We start from the raw sequence: 16,235 nt of genomic DNA, 5'->3' as shown, positions 1-16,235 counted from the left end.
CAGTTGTTGATGCATTTGTAAGTGAATGAAGAGGGGCATTCACTGTAGGATGCGAAAGTGATGTCTTCATGTTAAGGCTGTTCAGTTTGAAAGGCTGTGCTGTACTCGGGCACTAATCTGTATATTACCTGCTTGCAAGCTGTGGTTTTAGGCAAGCAGCTTAAACCAGACTCTCTTAAACAGTACTCACCAGTTTAGTCTTCCTCATTTCTGAATGCTGGATTTTAAATCTTTGTGGCTTGTGAAGCGTGAGCGTTCACAGCTGTATCTGAAGCGCTGCACTAGCTACTCTGAGAAATCAGGTCTAGGTGTCTCAGAATGCACAAGCTAAGATTTTTCTTTTCACTCTCTTAGTTGGAAGATGGGGAACCGAGGTTAAGTGTATTTATTCTCTCCATTTCATAGATATGGAAAATTCATCTATTGTGTTTCAGCTGGAAATCAAATACCTCCTTTTGAGACAGATGTATAATGCTACATTTTGTCATAATAGATGAGCATTACGGAGCAAATAAAGAACATCTGTTACCAAAGCAAGGTTTGAAGAACGCTTGCTGTGTTGCAAGACCTCTTTTTGAACAATGAGAAAATAGTTTGTTCAGAAATGTGATTTATTCAACAATCTCTGTGCAGTAAATTTGCATGTAAAAATTTTGTATATGGCTTTAATTGACCTATTGTAATATATTTGCACAAGGGATTGAATTAAGTAGTGTAGACTACTTTTATCCTAGCATTTCTCGCCTTGTGAGAGCTTGGCTTTGCAAATTGTAATGTCCTCTAATGTAGTTTTGCTGGAACGTCATCAGAAACCACTTTACAGTTTCCCTGCTGTGCAAGCTATCCTATGAAGACTGTTTGCTTTGACTTTTTTATTCTTTTTTCAAACTGGCCCTCAAAATTACTGAAGTCTGTCTTAATCTTTCCACTACTCAGCAGTGGCTCTTACCTGATTCTTTCTCATTATTCTCAATTCTTAGTTAAAGCGTGTATTACCTAGACATAAGTTTTAGGGGTTTTTTTAATTTCATTGGAACGCCTTTTGCATCCCCCTCCAGGGGATCCACGTTCCTTTTAGGTATGTATTTTGGATCATACGTTGCTGTTACAATATCTTTATATTACTTTGCTATAGACTTAAGCAACCCATATTGCACATTCTGAAGATATAAGCGATTCAGCCTATTTGCAGACCTTTTGTGTAACAAGTTTTCAGTCTTACAAGCATACTTACTTAGTTTTTGAATTCTTGAGATATTTTCCCACCAAACTTCAAGGTTGCTCTATGACCTCTCCTATTGCAGTCTTTCACCTGGGCAAGGGACCTGGAGGTGACGGTTTGAATACAGACTCTGAACAGCAAAGAAAATTGCTTTAGTGACTCCAGTTTGGGGCTGGACATTTAGATTGCCTTTTTTTTATCTTGAGACAGTGCTTCACTGAATACTAATAAACTTGTCGCCTGAGGATATGCATGTCTTGCCAGCAAATTGTCATACCGCTATGATCTGTGGAAGTCTAAATATTCAAATAATATCCCCCTGTTAGATTGTAGCTAGATAAGCAATTAGCATTCCTAAATTTGTTAGGTAAGGAGGTGAACAGTAAATAAAAAAGAGGCATAAAGATGGTTGTTTATAGTATACAGAATGATGGAATGAAAGTTTATATTTTAGCCACTTGAGAATCATAATTTTAGAAGCATTTTCTTTTTTGTATTACTCTGAAGAGTTGTAACACCCATCGCAGTTGTATTTTTATGATGTATGTACAACTCCGCATCCTGGTGTGCAAATACATCTGTGTACTTTGCATAATTGCACTGACTTTAACTGTGTGAATACTTGATGGCAAACGACTGAGAAGTAGAAAAGTAAATAATTAAGTCTTAATTAACTGAATGTCCAACTTTTTGTTCTTTCCAAGAAGTCCTGATTAAAAAAATCAAACCCTTCTTTCATTTAAGTCCTGCATGTGAACTGTTCTGGGAAGGCTTCTTGCTTTATAAAAAATCATTCTTTCTGTTTGTCCTATGTTTTTTTTTTTAATGCCATCAGAGTCTGTTCTGCAGGCAAGTGACGTGTGAGGAGCAGGACAGATCACTGCGATCCGAGAACATGTTCTTTTGATTAGTAACTTTTCTCATGTGTTTTCTTTAAATACCATGTAGACTATTATTGCTTTCACTGAAATCAATGTAACTTATTAAAATAAGCATCTGAATTATCTGTTGTTTTCTTTTGGATAGGTTTAGTTGCTATATTGCATTGATACTTAAACAGTAACACAACACATTTCTGTTTGTTTAACACAAAATTTTCACTGCATGGAGCTCAGCGTACATGAGTGTGTGGTCAAACTCAATCTCATTAAGGTTTGGCAGCCCACAGGGTTTTGTTGTGCTTTTCTCTGGGTCAGCTGGAAACTCTAAGAATCGTGCTGATGCTGGAAAACTGTTGTTACAGTAATAACAGATTTTGGAGGATAGCAAAGACCCTCCAACGTTACTCCACTCTACTTGCATTTTTTTCATCGAATTCTGAAGCTATATGAGTATTAAAAGTCCGTGCAATGACAGTCACACAGCTCAGTTGTTGAAAGGCTATCGCTGCAAAAATATCAGCCGCATGAAGCTCACTTTGTTTGGATTGCAGATGTAGCCCCACACTGAAGGTGTTTCACAGGGGCTCCTTTTACACACTGGCGGTATCTTTTGGCCACTTCCTCTTCGTTTGACAATGATGTTGGCTGGCATTTTCTTTTTCGAGTTGTCTTAACTTTCCTCTGACAGCAGTAACAGTCAGCTGCTGTAAAGAAAGTAGCTCTGACACTCTTTGAGAGAGAAAATGAAGCTGACTTGTGAAAAGGTACAAGCATTCGGTAGCACGAGGAGTCTGAGAACTTTGTGTTGCTCTCTGAAGCTCAAGGAGGTGGTGGCTAAGATGCGGCAGAAACTATGAAGTGCTGAAAGGAAATGGACTTCTTACACTGACAAGGCAGCAAAGTTCTGGAGGATTGCTTTGACTTGACTGTGGTGTTCATCCCTTTTGTGGCCAGTGGTTTTTCTTTGTGTTTTTTTAAACCATAAAAATAAAAACTGTTGTTGAAGCATCATTGTGGCTGCTCAAAAGATATTCCAGTCCTATCCCTCTCAGATTTTTTTACTATTCTATAGATCCCCTGCTGTGCATTTAGCTTATATATAGGAAGAAGCTTTCTCTCAGTAAGGTCTTACTCATTATTTTTGCAGCAATAATTTTCCAAGTATCCAAGTTTTCAATAGGAAATTACCCTAGATTTCTATTACTGGTTGCTCCAGTTCCTATCTCAAATCTTCTTTCATTTTGAAAACTTCTTCTGTATCTCCTCCTGAATGTTCACATATTTTTCTCTCTAAGGGAGTTTTCTTCTCCATATGTTCATTCCCCAGTGTAGTCTTAGAATTTCTGCTTGCCACTTTAAGTACTTCTATGGTCATCTTCTCTAGATAAAAAGTGGATCATTTAAAAAGGAAAAACTTCTGAAGCTAATACTAGCCCTTAGGGAAACAATTAAATAGAATCTGATTACAGTAGGACTGCTGGTTATTCTCAGTGATTTATACCTGGGATCTTCCTAATTTCTGCAAAGAACATTCCTAAAATTATTTCAGTATCCTAGTTGTTAAGTTTGTTAGCTTTTTGCAAGGCAATCTAAAGATCTTACATTTTTACTCCTAAATAAACATTTCAGAGCTTCAAATACTGAACATCAGGTGTCTGTATTGCATATGTGAATGAAAACACTTTTGCTTTATTTGATTATGTTACGATATTGTTCAATCACTAGCACATCTTATACAATAACAAAGGAAAATAATGTCCTTGACAGTCTAAAAATACAGACTACAAACAGAACAGTGAAAGGCAATTCAGTACTTAAGTCAGTACTGTGAGCGAAGATGAAAATGGCTTGTCAGTTCTGTTGTATTTCTTTTCTGAATCTATTTCCAACTAGTGATGCATAAGTAATGTAGCCACTGCATTCATTAGCCTTCTGAGGACATTTACAAATAGGAAGAGTTCTGGTGCAGAGTAGCTTGGGAAGAGAGTCACAGCTGAAGTTCTTACGAGAGGAACACAGAGGTGATGTACTGTATGGCACTTTGTGGATGAAGGAGGAGGTGTGTGGCTGTTCCTTGCAGCATTCCCTGCCCAGTCGTTCATTGCCTATGTCTTCAAGAGATGGTTGAGATGCTAGCTCTTAACCATATAAATCGAATAGATTCGAATGTCAGGATATTGACACCAACGAAGTAGCAACTGGATTGCAGAAACGTGTGTCCAGGTATTGGTGGCTAATAGCACGTTTAAATGTGCAGTTGCCAGATACTGACTGATACATAAAAGCTTCCAGGACCATTCTGTAAATCAGTGCATGTATTGAGCTGGAAAAATGTGTCTCTTGGAACATAAATTTGCTAAAAGTAAGCATCACTGAGTTTTTCAGTACTTCTGTACTAGGTTTATTAAATAAAACATGTCTTTCTAATTGTCAGTCTTATGAATAAAACTTTGCAAAATGAAATGTAAGATTCAAGGAGAAGGGAAGAAAAATACGTAATACCTGTTTCTTCTCCCCCCCCCCCAGCTTTTTGCACGGCAAAATTCTGCTTTCATATTTGCCTAGATGTGTAAACTGACTAGGCTGTGCTAGCAAAGTTGGTGATGAAAGGGAAGATCCTGTTTAATATTTCAGTTTAGTGCACCAACATGGAAGAATAAGTTCGTTTGTTTGGAAGGTGCAGTTTTAGGGGAGTGTTATTTACATAATGAGTTCTTAAGTTCAAGCAAAGATGATGGGTATTTGTGTTGCAGTATTGTATTTGATATGTCTGGCAAGCCCCCAAATCCTTTTCCTGCAAGCTTTATGGCATTGAAAGAATTGAAATATAAGAAATTTTACATTAAACAAATGAAATATTGAGCAGTTTCAATGGACATGTGAAGACCAGGCCCCTGAAGTCTGGAAGATCCAGTGTGGTAGGGGGATTTTTTGTTTGCTTTTACAAATTGGGGTACACTGCACTGTGTTTGAAAGAGCAAACTGCTGCATAACTGGCATTTGAAGGCATTTGAAATGTGAGAAATGCCCTGGTTAACACGTCAGCAGGTTGAGCTTCACGGAGATAATACTGCATCAGCAGTGTTGTACACTGAATTATATACATACATGTCTTCAAACTGTCTTTAAGCAAACCGTGAAGCAAATCATCTTTAAACAAAAGATATTCAGTAAAGGTGTAATATATTTTCTAACATTTATTTGCAATGATCGGGAGTAGAGCTTTACCCTGGAGGATGAAGGCTGTAAACTTCCTCACTGTTGCATGGTAGGAGTATGAGAGGTTTGAGGGAGCGTTAGTCTCATGGAGAGCATCTGAAGAGGGAGAGAGGAACGGTAACATTTTCCCCAAATCATGTGCTAGGGAGTAAAGAACAGCCTAGGGAGGGGTTATGTCCTCAGATACAAGGCTGTTTGGAGAAGCTGTTTTATGAAACATAACTCAGTCTTGGCAGCATGTCATCTTAGAGAAATTTAAGGGGGAAGTATCTCTATGTTAATTTAAAATATTTTGTTTAATGGATCTAGAGCTATAGCTCTCCCGATTGCCACATTGATAGTACATATGCATTTTTTGGTAGTATGCTTATTCTGATTATTACTTAATAACTTTGTCTTTTCATTCTAACACTTTTGGAACTCCTTTAAGAGTTTTTTGTTGTGGGGGGGAAAAAACAAGCTTGGTGGTTCTTTCTTAATCTCAGAGATTTAGATCTTTTGTCAAAAGTCAACTTAGTTTTTTTTCCTTTGTCAGAGAATCTACAGGGGGGTTTTTTGTGTTTGAAAAGTTAACTTATTTTAGTGTCTACATATTACACTAATTAAACTATGGAATGTACTAGACCTAGGCTTTCTTGCTTCTTTGGGTGGAAGATCATTTACGGGCTGGGGCCAGATATTGTCATGTTGGTTTTGTTCTTTTGAGAGGACCCTGTTACTTTTCGATATCGCTTCAAATTTCCGTAGGCGTTTCTTTGGCTAATGCTGATTTTTCTTTCTTACCAGAAAAAACAAACACTTTCAGATATTCTTTTCCTTTAGTCCTAGCAAGTTTGATTACCTTACCACTGGGAAAACCTTTTGTATTTATTCCTGTTCTCTTCTGATGTGATTTTTAGGCTGTGTGTTACAAGTATCAGAAATGTCAGTGAACGACTTAGCTGAACCCATGAACATGACTTAGACTCTAAGCACGTTTTCACTAGAGCTTAGGTAACTGCAGCCTCCTTGGAATGGAAACGTGCGTTTATCCCCTTCTGTTGGGCATGGTGCTCCTCCTATCTCAGGCTTCATCACCTGGGTGGATCTGACTTGACCTCAAATCTTGCAAATGCATTTTCCTGAAGAAAATCAGGATGGTGATTAGTGACCTAGTAACTCCCTTAATTCCTTTAAAACACTTCAAAGACATTTGTATCTTAAAATCAGAAATAGAAATCAGTTAGACTATGAAAGTCCTCATTCCTTGGTTGTTGGCTGTAGATGTGAAGTCAGGTGGAGCTGGGAGTACAATTTTGGCTCTTATTTTTGTCTTGTCTGCTAAAAACAAGGTGTGGCTAACAATAACCTGGAGGACAATCAAGAATTACAGATAAGTTTGAAACATATTGATTACATTCTCACTTACTGATCATTCAGGTTGTTGTCTTTTGGGAAAGATTACCAAAAATCCTAAGACATTTCTGGTGACGTTTAGAATCCCAAAATTATTTTTTTGGTCGAGTTCTATGCAGAATTTGATACAGTACATTATGTTGTGGTACATGATACAGTACAGTACTCTAGGTCCTTATAATGGTTGACAGAAGCAGATATTTATGGTAAGATTAAGTTTCTTGAACTTCTGTTACATTGTGGGGGGTTTCTTCAAATGGACTGGGACTTTCTTCCCATTCCTTCAAACTTATTTTTCAAAAAGTTTTGAACTTGGAAAATAGGATGACACGCAAAGCTTCTGAAATTTGGATAAGGAAAGAGGGAAATCCCTGAAATGATAGCCAGCCATTAGACCTCAGGCTTTGTCTGGCACTTGGAAGACCTACGGTCAAAGTGAGAGTTTGGATCCAGCATCAGCTTCCATGTTGTGTTCTTAAGCCTGAAAGGGATGGATTGACTAGAAACTGATCAACTCAGAGAATTGACTTCAAACCTTTGGTTTGCTTAGTATATACAACCATGATTTTGTATAGACTGTTAAGTTTCTTGCTCAGATTGTTCAGCTGGACTGGGAGAGACTTCTTTGCTGGTCCAGGTCTGGGAGACTTGGATCAAAATACCCTGTCTCTCAGGTGGGTATCCTGACCAGCAGCCTGTTTGACATTTTGTGTCTTACTGGCCTTCCAACCTTTTCTATTCTTTGCCTAGAAAAAATTAAAGTTGATTCTGACATAGTAATATGTTTAGCCTGAGAACTTAATAAGCTCTGACCATGTAGCATTAATGTTATCCTGTGATATCATATATTGCTCTATAAACTCTTTCCAACAGTATTTCCAGACTGTTTTTTCAAAAACATAGCATTTTGTCTAAGTTACCACATCTCTGTAAAATCTCAGCAGTTTTCAAATAAAAATGGCTAAATTTCCACTCAAGGTATAAAAGACCTATAAGGTTATATATGTGTGTATATATACATACACATACACGTATATATTTATGTGTATATATATATATCAGTAAGAAATTAAATCATTACGCTTAATCATTAAGTTTTCTTGTTTGTTGAAGTTCACTGGAAGTTAAAAGTAGTTCAGTCGCTTCCTTCAGGAAAAAGATCCCTAAATCCTTCTTTCCTTTTATTATTAAGAAGAAAAATTAAAATCCAAACCCAGGCTTGTATCCCTTATAGATGTTTGTGCAACATTTTTTCCTGGGGGTGGGGACAGCTGTTTCTTGGGTATACTTTTAGAAGCAGAGAGGAGTGGTTGTTACAGTCTAGATGATGAAGGGAGGTCCAGGAGGTCCTGAAGTGGGCTGGGTGACCTGGTGGAGAAGAGAAGATTCATTCCCAAATTCCCAGTAGAAGCAGCATCATTCTGTATATTCCTAGGCATCAGGCTCACCAACCACAAGTAAACTGGAGGAATGAGGAATAAATGTAGCCTCTTCCTCTATTTTAATGGAGAATTTCAACTGTAGCAGGAAAGTATGAGATTTTTGTTACTGAATGAAGGCAAGGAGTCAGTCTTTCATACCCAGCAGTCTTATATGTACCTTTGAGAAATGCAAAAGATTATAGAGGACTGCCTAGTGTAAAAAGATGAGTACACTTTGATGGAAGAGTATTATGGGTGCAGTGTTAAAAGAATTTTTTCAAAGGGTGGACTTCAGCTGGAGAAAAGACTCCTGTTCCATTTTTGGCATCATGCTGTGTTAATGAGCCTAGAATAAGTATCTTCCAATAGTTCTATTTCTGTACTGGAAAATATTTCAGTCTTTCTGTAAATATATTGTAAATTTCTGGTTTTCTTACTTTTTGTTACAGGAGCTAGAGTTAATGCCAAAGACAGCAAATGGTTGACTCCTTTACACAGAGCTGTGGCATCTTGTAGTGAGGTATGCTTTTTATTTTTTTGACTGCTTTGTGTTAAAATAAGACACCTCAAATTACCGTCTGGTTTTGTTCAGTTTCTATAAAGTGAAACTACTCCAAATGTTTGGAATTGCAGAACATTTGCAACAGTTTAACGTGTGGAGAGTATATATATCATTTGCCTGAGTAGGAAGAAAGGAGAAAACAATAAACTTCCAGTTCTCAGGTTTATTCCCTGCTCAAATGCCATTACCCTAGCAGAGAGGATTCTGCATGCAGTGTTCTCAAATCCAGGTTACTTCTCTTAAGGTAACCAGAATGATTAAGCGTGAGGAAAGTAGAGATGAAATAAGATTATGGTGTAAAAGCTGTACTAAATCTTTGCATTTCTTCATTTTTTTTACATGCTTGTCTGTTCAGGCATTGAAGAAAGAAAGGTTGTATAAGGCCTGCAAACATCTTTTTTTTAAAAAAAAAAGGTGATTAATGAGTAATGATAGTATTGAAAATCACTTTAAAAGTTATAAATAAAATATGTAGAAAGTTTTTTGAAGTCTGACACAATTGTGAGAATATAGCAATGCAAGAAATAAATTTGTTATTATTCCTTTATTGTTGATGTCCTAATAAAAATTTTGAATGCCTGTATAAGATCAAAACAAACAGAAAAAAGCTGAGCTTGTTATGTGGAAGAGTTTATGTAAAACTATCTCCTTTGAGATCCTGAGTCAAATCGATGCTCATTTCAGTATGCCTCAAAAATAAAGGGTTTTTAAAGATTCTGTGTAAATTTTTGTTTGAGAAGAATGAATTGAATATTTTGGTTTTGGCAAGCATTGAGCTTCAAGTATTTTATCTGCGAACTATCTAAACAAGCCTTGTTTCAGTTTTTGCTTTTGAATTCCCTGGATAAATTGCATTATTTAGTCACTAGCATTAATAGCTAAGTTATGTGGAGATTGTGTTATTCAAAACAGTATTTGAAAATGAATCTCCAAGGGTGCCTTATTCCTGAATCCTATTTGTTCTTCCTGAGGTATTTTTAGGCTGCTCCTTTGGGAGCTGACTGAAGAACCAAATACTGCATTCTTCAGAGCTGAGGAACAATAAAAGCTCCTTATATCAGTAATGCTTGTATAGAGGAGTGCTGCAGACAAACTGGATCTAAATGATAACTTAAAGAAATGCAACCATGGTCATTTTTTAAAATGTGGAGTATTTAAACAAAATACTAACCAAAGGCAAATTAAACATGTAAACCAATCAGTCTACCCTAAAAGCAATGGTAGGTGTCTGTAAGAATGCTCTATTTATAAACACGATAAGTCATACGAGCCCAGATATGTAGATGGAGAGATGGTTGGTACGTGTAGGCACTGTTTTCCAGCTGACAGACTTACATGGTTTTTTAGGCATTAGATGAAAAAAGCTGTAATAAAAAAAAAAAAAAAAATCTTGATAATGAATTCAGTAAAACATTTGGACTTACTCTTGAAGCAAGGACAGCTGCAATTAAGCAAGGACACTGAAACATGCAAAATAGCTGGAATTACAGTTTTAGCTGTCAACTGTCAGGCTCCAGACCTTTATATTTGTCTGCCTGGTGTACTTTGCAAAAAAAAACCAAACCAAACCAAAACACAAACCCTAAGCAGATTCACTAATCCTTTAAATTCATTAATGCATATGCGCAGAAATACGTAAGAAGTAATGTTTATGCTAGTACTGCAGTGCTGTAAGTTCATAGTACTTCACTAATGCCTAGCAATGGAAGAAATCCTAAGGAGGTTTATTGAGCTTTGGAAATCAGTTGTTATGACAAAACAGTTTGCCAGCTGGCTTGAGGAACTGGACAAAAGACTATTGCTCATGTTTTTGAGAAAATCACCAAATCTGGATTTATGACAAAGTACAAATCCCAAAGCATAAGATAATGTTTACAAAGGAACAAATTGTAAATAGTTCTGTTCCATTATACTGTCCTTGGATTTAAGGCTGGCATTTCAAATCAAATGGTTTTTTTGTAAATGCTTTCAGGATGCTGTTCAGGTGTTGTTAAAGCATTCAGCGGATGTCAATGCTCGTGATAAAAACTGGCAGACACCCCTACATATAGCAGCTGCAAACAAAGCTGTGAAATGTGCTGAAGCTTTGGTGCCTCTCCTAAGCAACGTAAACGTGTCTGATCGAGCAGGCAGAACTGCACTGCATCATGCAGCCTTCAGTGGACACGTTGAGGTAAGAGTTATTTTTCTTAGCTTATTTCCCAGTCATTGTTCTGTCCCTCGCATTTCTGATGTTTAGTTTCTCAGTTTAAAATCATGTTTCCCCCATCCCCTCAAAAACCCCCAACCCCTATTTTGTATTTGAATTTGTCTTTTGTATGCCTCTGTGTACAAAATGGTTGTGGAAAATACATGTTACCTCATTTAGTTGGAAGGTTATTACAGCGTTCACCCTTCTTAAAACAGAAGCAAATTTGCCTGAGTTAAGTGGAGTTAAACTAGTAATACATAAATTTAAAAATGGAAAAAAAGGTATTTTTCTGTTCAGTAGATAGTGAACACATGGAATGTGTTGTCACTGAAATGTGGAGGAAATACATGTAATAAGCTCTAACTTGCTAGTTTTCAAGCCCTGAAAAATGACTACTGAGAAATCCCCATTGTAATTCTGTATAGGTAATTGGAGACTAATTGGCAATACACTTGCTTTTAGTGATTAACTTTAGTGAATCCCTTAGTAATAGCCTGAAGATTTCAAAGATTCCACAGCTTTGCCATATTTAACTGGGAAATGTTTTTGTTGACATCGAGTTTTGTGTTCCGTACAGTCACTTCGTTATTGCTGCCAAGGTGGGCAGCCAGTTTTTTCAAGCTTATGGAAAATTCAAAAAACAACACATTTAAGTGTTTTGAAAATGCATATATTTTTGGTTTCCCCTATGATTTTCTTTTGTCTGACTTTAAGCGGAGTTTTCCATTATGAATAGAGGAATTCTTTTCTTTCTGTTTATCTCAGATGGTCAGCTTACTGTTGTCTAGAGGGGCCAATATTAATGCATTTGACAAGAAAGACAGGCGAGCTATACATTGGGCAGCATATATGGGTATGTACATATTTCAGTTGATTACTACTGTGGTAGTAAAAAAACCCCAAACCTTATGTTTAGTGGTTTTATATATTTCTAGGAAAAATATTTACATTGTAAGCATTGAGGTTATCTGTGTGTCTGCCAGAAAACCATTAATATATTTCAAATTGCCTTGTAAATGTGTTTTTGTTATGAGAAAAATCGATTTGTTGGAAAAAGAAAAGTAAGGTAAGTAATTTTGTTCTTTAAAAAGAAGGAACTCAATCAAGCAGGAGTCTTAATCACAGGTGAAAACTTTTGCAATAACCCTAAATAGAACGTAAGCAATTAATATAGAGGGCACTTGAAACAGAGGATCGTTACACCAACCTTGGGGATTGTATTTTACAAGAAGAATATTTCATCTCTAAAATTCCAAATTCTTGCCTTGCCTTTCTAATTCCAGGAGTGGATAATTATTGTTCTCATGGTATTGATCAATGCACTGGCAGTACTGTCAGAGTAACGTACTTCATTGCCTTTTATCAGACTTGCGTTTTATTAAGTGGTAGGAATTTTCTTCAGCATAGCTATAATAAATACTAGAGCTTTGTATCTCAAGCTGCATTTAAAATACGAGCAATATAAACCATTGGAAGGTGAATCATAGAAAATGCAGATTAAGAGTTCTAGGCTGACACTGACAAAGACTTCTTAGCTTTGGCTAATCCTTTGTTTCTAAGTAATTTACACACAACTGCAGATTGTATTTGTCATTGCAGGTTATGTGGTACCTGTTCAGAAGCCAGAAAACATAATGCCTCTTTTAACTTCCAGAAAACGTCTAAAAATGCCCTTGAACACGTGCAACGTGTGTCGTATATGAGCAGTGAACAATGAAGTTTCAGTATCAATTTTGGGAAGCTACATTTATTCCAATTTTAGTCAGTGCTATTTCATCGGCTATTAACCAAGAAACTCTGTTAATGAACAGTGTTTGGGTGGGGTAAATGTAATTTATCTGATGTCGATCAACCTAAATACCCTTGCAGACAATAGAGTAGAAAAAGCTTTTGAAGGTCTTCAAACAAGAAAATAAAAACTGTGACATTCTGTCTCACAATTTAGAGCCATTTTACACTGCTCCAATTGTTTGAAGAAAGCCTTAAAGCTTTTCTACCATATAAAACTGACCTTAGAATAAAAGAGAAGTTATGCTTTTCGTCACTCTACTATAAATAACTTTCTACGGTTATATCCATTGTTTCCCTTGCTTCCTGCTTTTCACCCGGCTCCATTGCTGTCCAGCTGCAATGCTGTGACTAAAATGGACTTTCATTCTTGCGTGCTAGCGTCACCCTCATTAGTGTATCGGGATATCTCCTCAGCACTTCCCACTTCAAGTACCTTGCTCTTCTGTTTGAGTGTCTTCCACTGATTGCTGCTTGCGTTTTCAATGCAGGTCAGGGATTTTTTGGTTTTTTTCGTATCTTTAAAGTTTTTCTGCCACTCTTCTGTTCAGTGTCTCACTTCCTGTCACTGCTTTCAGTATTGTCTGTACTTTATCTCTCATATAGGGCTTGTTTTCATTCTTGTCTGCATTGTATTTGGGTCAGAAGATGAGTATCATGTTTACATTACTTTCTCTTCTTTCCTACAATACTGAAGTAATTCAGAAGTGAAATATTGCAGCACTTCACATTGCACTGGTCAACTCTATGTTTCTGATCAGTACAGCTACGTGAAATGTCGTTTTGTATGTTCTTGGGCATGCAGCATAAAATAAGTATCATGGTGACTGAATGTTTAGCAAAATAGCTTTGTCTGTATTCCTTTGGGTAGACGCTTCCCATTCAAACTTTTGCAAATTCTCTTAATCATTGAAAAAGCAAAGACTGTCACTTTTGATGAAGCACTTAAACTGAAGGCTGGATTTGATACTTTTTACTTACGTGTCTGACTGGATAAGCATAAGTACTCAGTGTGCCCCTCACCACTTTTTTAACTAAGCTAAGGGTGTCACTTGAAAGGTAAAACAAAGAATCCCACGTCCGTCTGTATGGGTCAGTTACAAAGGTAAAGCACTAAATGTAAGGTGGTCTATTTAATTCAAGTGTGCTTGACTCTTAGTCTACTCCTACTCTCCTCCCAGTGACTTAGGAGAAGAGTTGATGCTTTCAAAAGGCTACGGTTCTTCAGAGGCCTGAGTCAGTTTTGAAAATAGAGCTTTGCTAAATCCTGTGTGATTTGGGTCAACATTTTAAAGGCTTTGCAAGTAAAGGAAGTTGGATTTTGGGGGTATATATTTTTACTTAAAAATAGAGTATTTTCTTTCCTTGCTTGGGTAAATTTTTTTCGAAGTTTATGCTGAAGGCCTTAAAAACCTTAACAGGTATGTTTGCAGTTGAGGTGAGGGTGGAAGACTGACAGTCACATTCTCTCTCAATTTGTTAGCAGAAATTTACAGTAAATGTTTAATAATTACAAAGTTATTTCACCTCTCTAGTTCTCAAATCTTCCCAAAAAATCTTTCTGTGTAAGCAGAAAACAAGATTTATTTTTTAATATACAAGATTATTTTTGCAGTATAAATACTATGATTATTGGAGGGGGTATGTGGAAATACTCTCTTCTGGAGATGAGTATTTTATGTTGCTTTTATAGTTCATGATACAATTAGAATACAAGAACAATTCTGTATTTTCCAGATTAGGTCCAAATGAATAATGTCTTGTTCATGCTATAACAATTGTACAATTACTAAGTTTGTAAACTTGTGCTGGTTATTACAAAATGCAGCTTCATTCTTTTTGTCTGTATTCTTTTAGGTCATATTGAAGTTGTGAAATTACTCGTGGCCCATGGAGCTGAAGTGACATGCAAAGACAAGAAATCATATACACCCTTACATGCTGCAGCATCTAGTGGGATGATCAGTGTAGTCAAATATCTTTTAGATCTTGGAGTTGATGTAAGGAAGAATAAAACAACGTGATACATATTTTTTTGTTGTTTGAAATGCTCTTGTTAGTATTGTAGCACACTTTATTTAGGGGTGGGTTATGATATAGTGAAAATAGTATTTCCAAAGATCTTCATTCACATGTTTCTTTTGTTATAAAACCTTATTCCCCCCAGTAACTTAAAAGCCTTGAAGATTTTGCACAATTATTTGGAAATAAATTTGTATTTGGTAGGATTTTTTGTTCATTTGGTATTTCATACTCTTAGTTCATTAGACTGGAACTCAGGAAATAGGAATTCCGTTCCTAGCTTTGCCACACAATCCTTTTTGAACTGCAGGAAATTAAACTCTTTTGCTTCAGTTATTTGTAAAATATAGATGTTACGGACTTTCTTACACCACATGAGTTTTGGGAAATACTAAAAATTGTGAGAAACTTTAATAGTACAGTAAGGAAGGCCATATTAATATGGAAATGCAAAATAAATTAAAAGGCTGTACAGTACCTGCATGTAGAAAATGTGTTAACAACAAACTGTGAAACTGTGTAAGAAATCTACATGCGCATCACATTGTAGTCTTACAAGGCTGGAGAATGCTGCCAAAATTCTATCTTGAGAAGCAGATGAGAATTCAGTATCATGTTGTGCACAACAACAAATTCTAATTTTGTAGTGCCCCACCCAAAAAAAAAAAAGTCCCTTTGACCTCTGTTTTTAACGGAAACACACAAATGCTGTTGAAAAATGATAGAGGTCTGTACTGTGCTTAGTCTGTAGTGTCTGTGCAAACTGCCACTGTTGGCATTTTTTCCATATGTGTGTTCTGTCAAGTTGCATACTGCATACAGGAAACTGGTGTGGAGACAATTGGAGGAGGTTGGCTCTCTTGTAAAGCAATCGTACTCTTCCCTGGTACACACTTGTCAATCAAAATACTGCATCCAGAACTTGCTTTTAATTTCTGGTTTTGAAGAGCTCCAAAACATAATGAAGAAGTTGTCTCATGACATGAGATTTTTCTTTGTCATAATTAAATGTTGCAGTAATACATGTTTTTTGCCTATTAACTAATCTTGTGGGTTTTTCTCTGATAGATGAACGAACCAAATGCCTATGGAAATACTCCTCTCCATGTAGCTTGCTACAACGGGCAAGATGTTGTAGTGAATGAACTCATAGACTGCGGTGCTAATGTAAATCAAATGAATGAGAAGGGTTTTACACCTTTGCACTTTGCTGCTGCGTCAACACATGGAGCGTTGTGCTTAGAACTTTTGGTCTGTAACGGAGCAGATGTAAATATGAAGGTAGGTGAATCCAAAGCTGTCCATTCATTCTTAAAGCTGCAGTATGTCTTTATCAGAGGTAATTTTTCAAAATCATTGTTACAATAACTTTTAGAAGTTCCCACTGATTGATGGAGTGCTTCTGTGAAAAGTACTATAGAAAAAATGAGCCAGTATGTTGCTTCAAGGAACTTGATCTGAATCTGAAAACCTCAGTGGGATGTAGTAAATAGCCCAAAAGGATAAAGAAGAAAGATGACAATACTGTCTGGTC

At 36.6% G+C, this 16,235-nt stretch overlaps 1 protein-coding gene across 2 annotated transcripts in view; it reads left to right on the top strand.

Moving 5' to 3' along the window:
- The window catches only part of ANKRD28 (ankyrin repeat domain 28), a 76,419-nt gene that overhangs the window by 24,203 nt on the left and 35,981 nt on the right, over positions 1-16,235 (top strand). For both annotated transcript variants that reach the window (XM_059819040.1, XM_059819039.1), the window contains exons 4-8: positions 8,588-8,658; positions 10,673-10,873; positions 11,657-11,744; positions 14,537-14,679; positions 15,770-15,982. In XM_059819040.1, coding sequence (XP_059675023.1) covers positions 8,588-8,658; positions 10,673-10,873; positions 11,657-11,744; positions 14,537-14,679; positions 15,770-15,982 — 716 coding nt within the window. The remainder of the gene's footprint in view (positions 1-8,587; positions 8,659-10,672; positions 10,874-11,656; positions 11,745-14,536; positions 14,680-15,769; positions 15,983-16,235) is intronic.

The sequence above is a fragment of the Gavia stellata genome, chromosome 6, assembly GCF_030936135.1.
Source record: "Gavia stellata isolate bGavSte3 chromosome 6, bGavSte3.hap2, whole genome shotgun sequence".
Classification (NCBI taxonomy): domain Eukaryota; kingdom Metazoa; phylum Chordata; class Aves; order Gaviiformes; family Gaviidae; genus Gavia; species Gavia stellata.
Note: the sequence above shows the minus strand (reverse complement) of the source record. Positions and strands in the feature narration are given on the sequence as shown.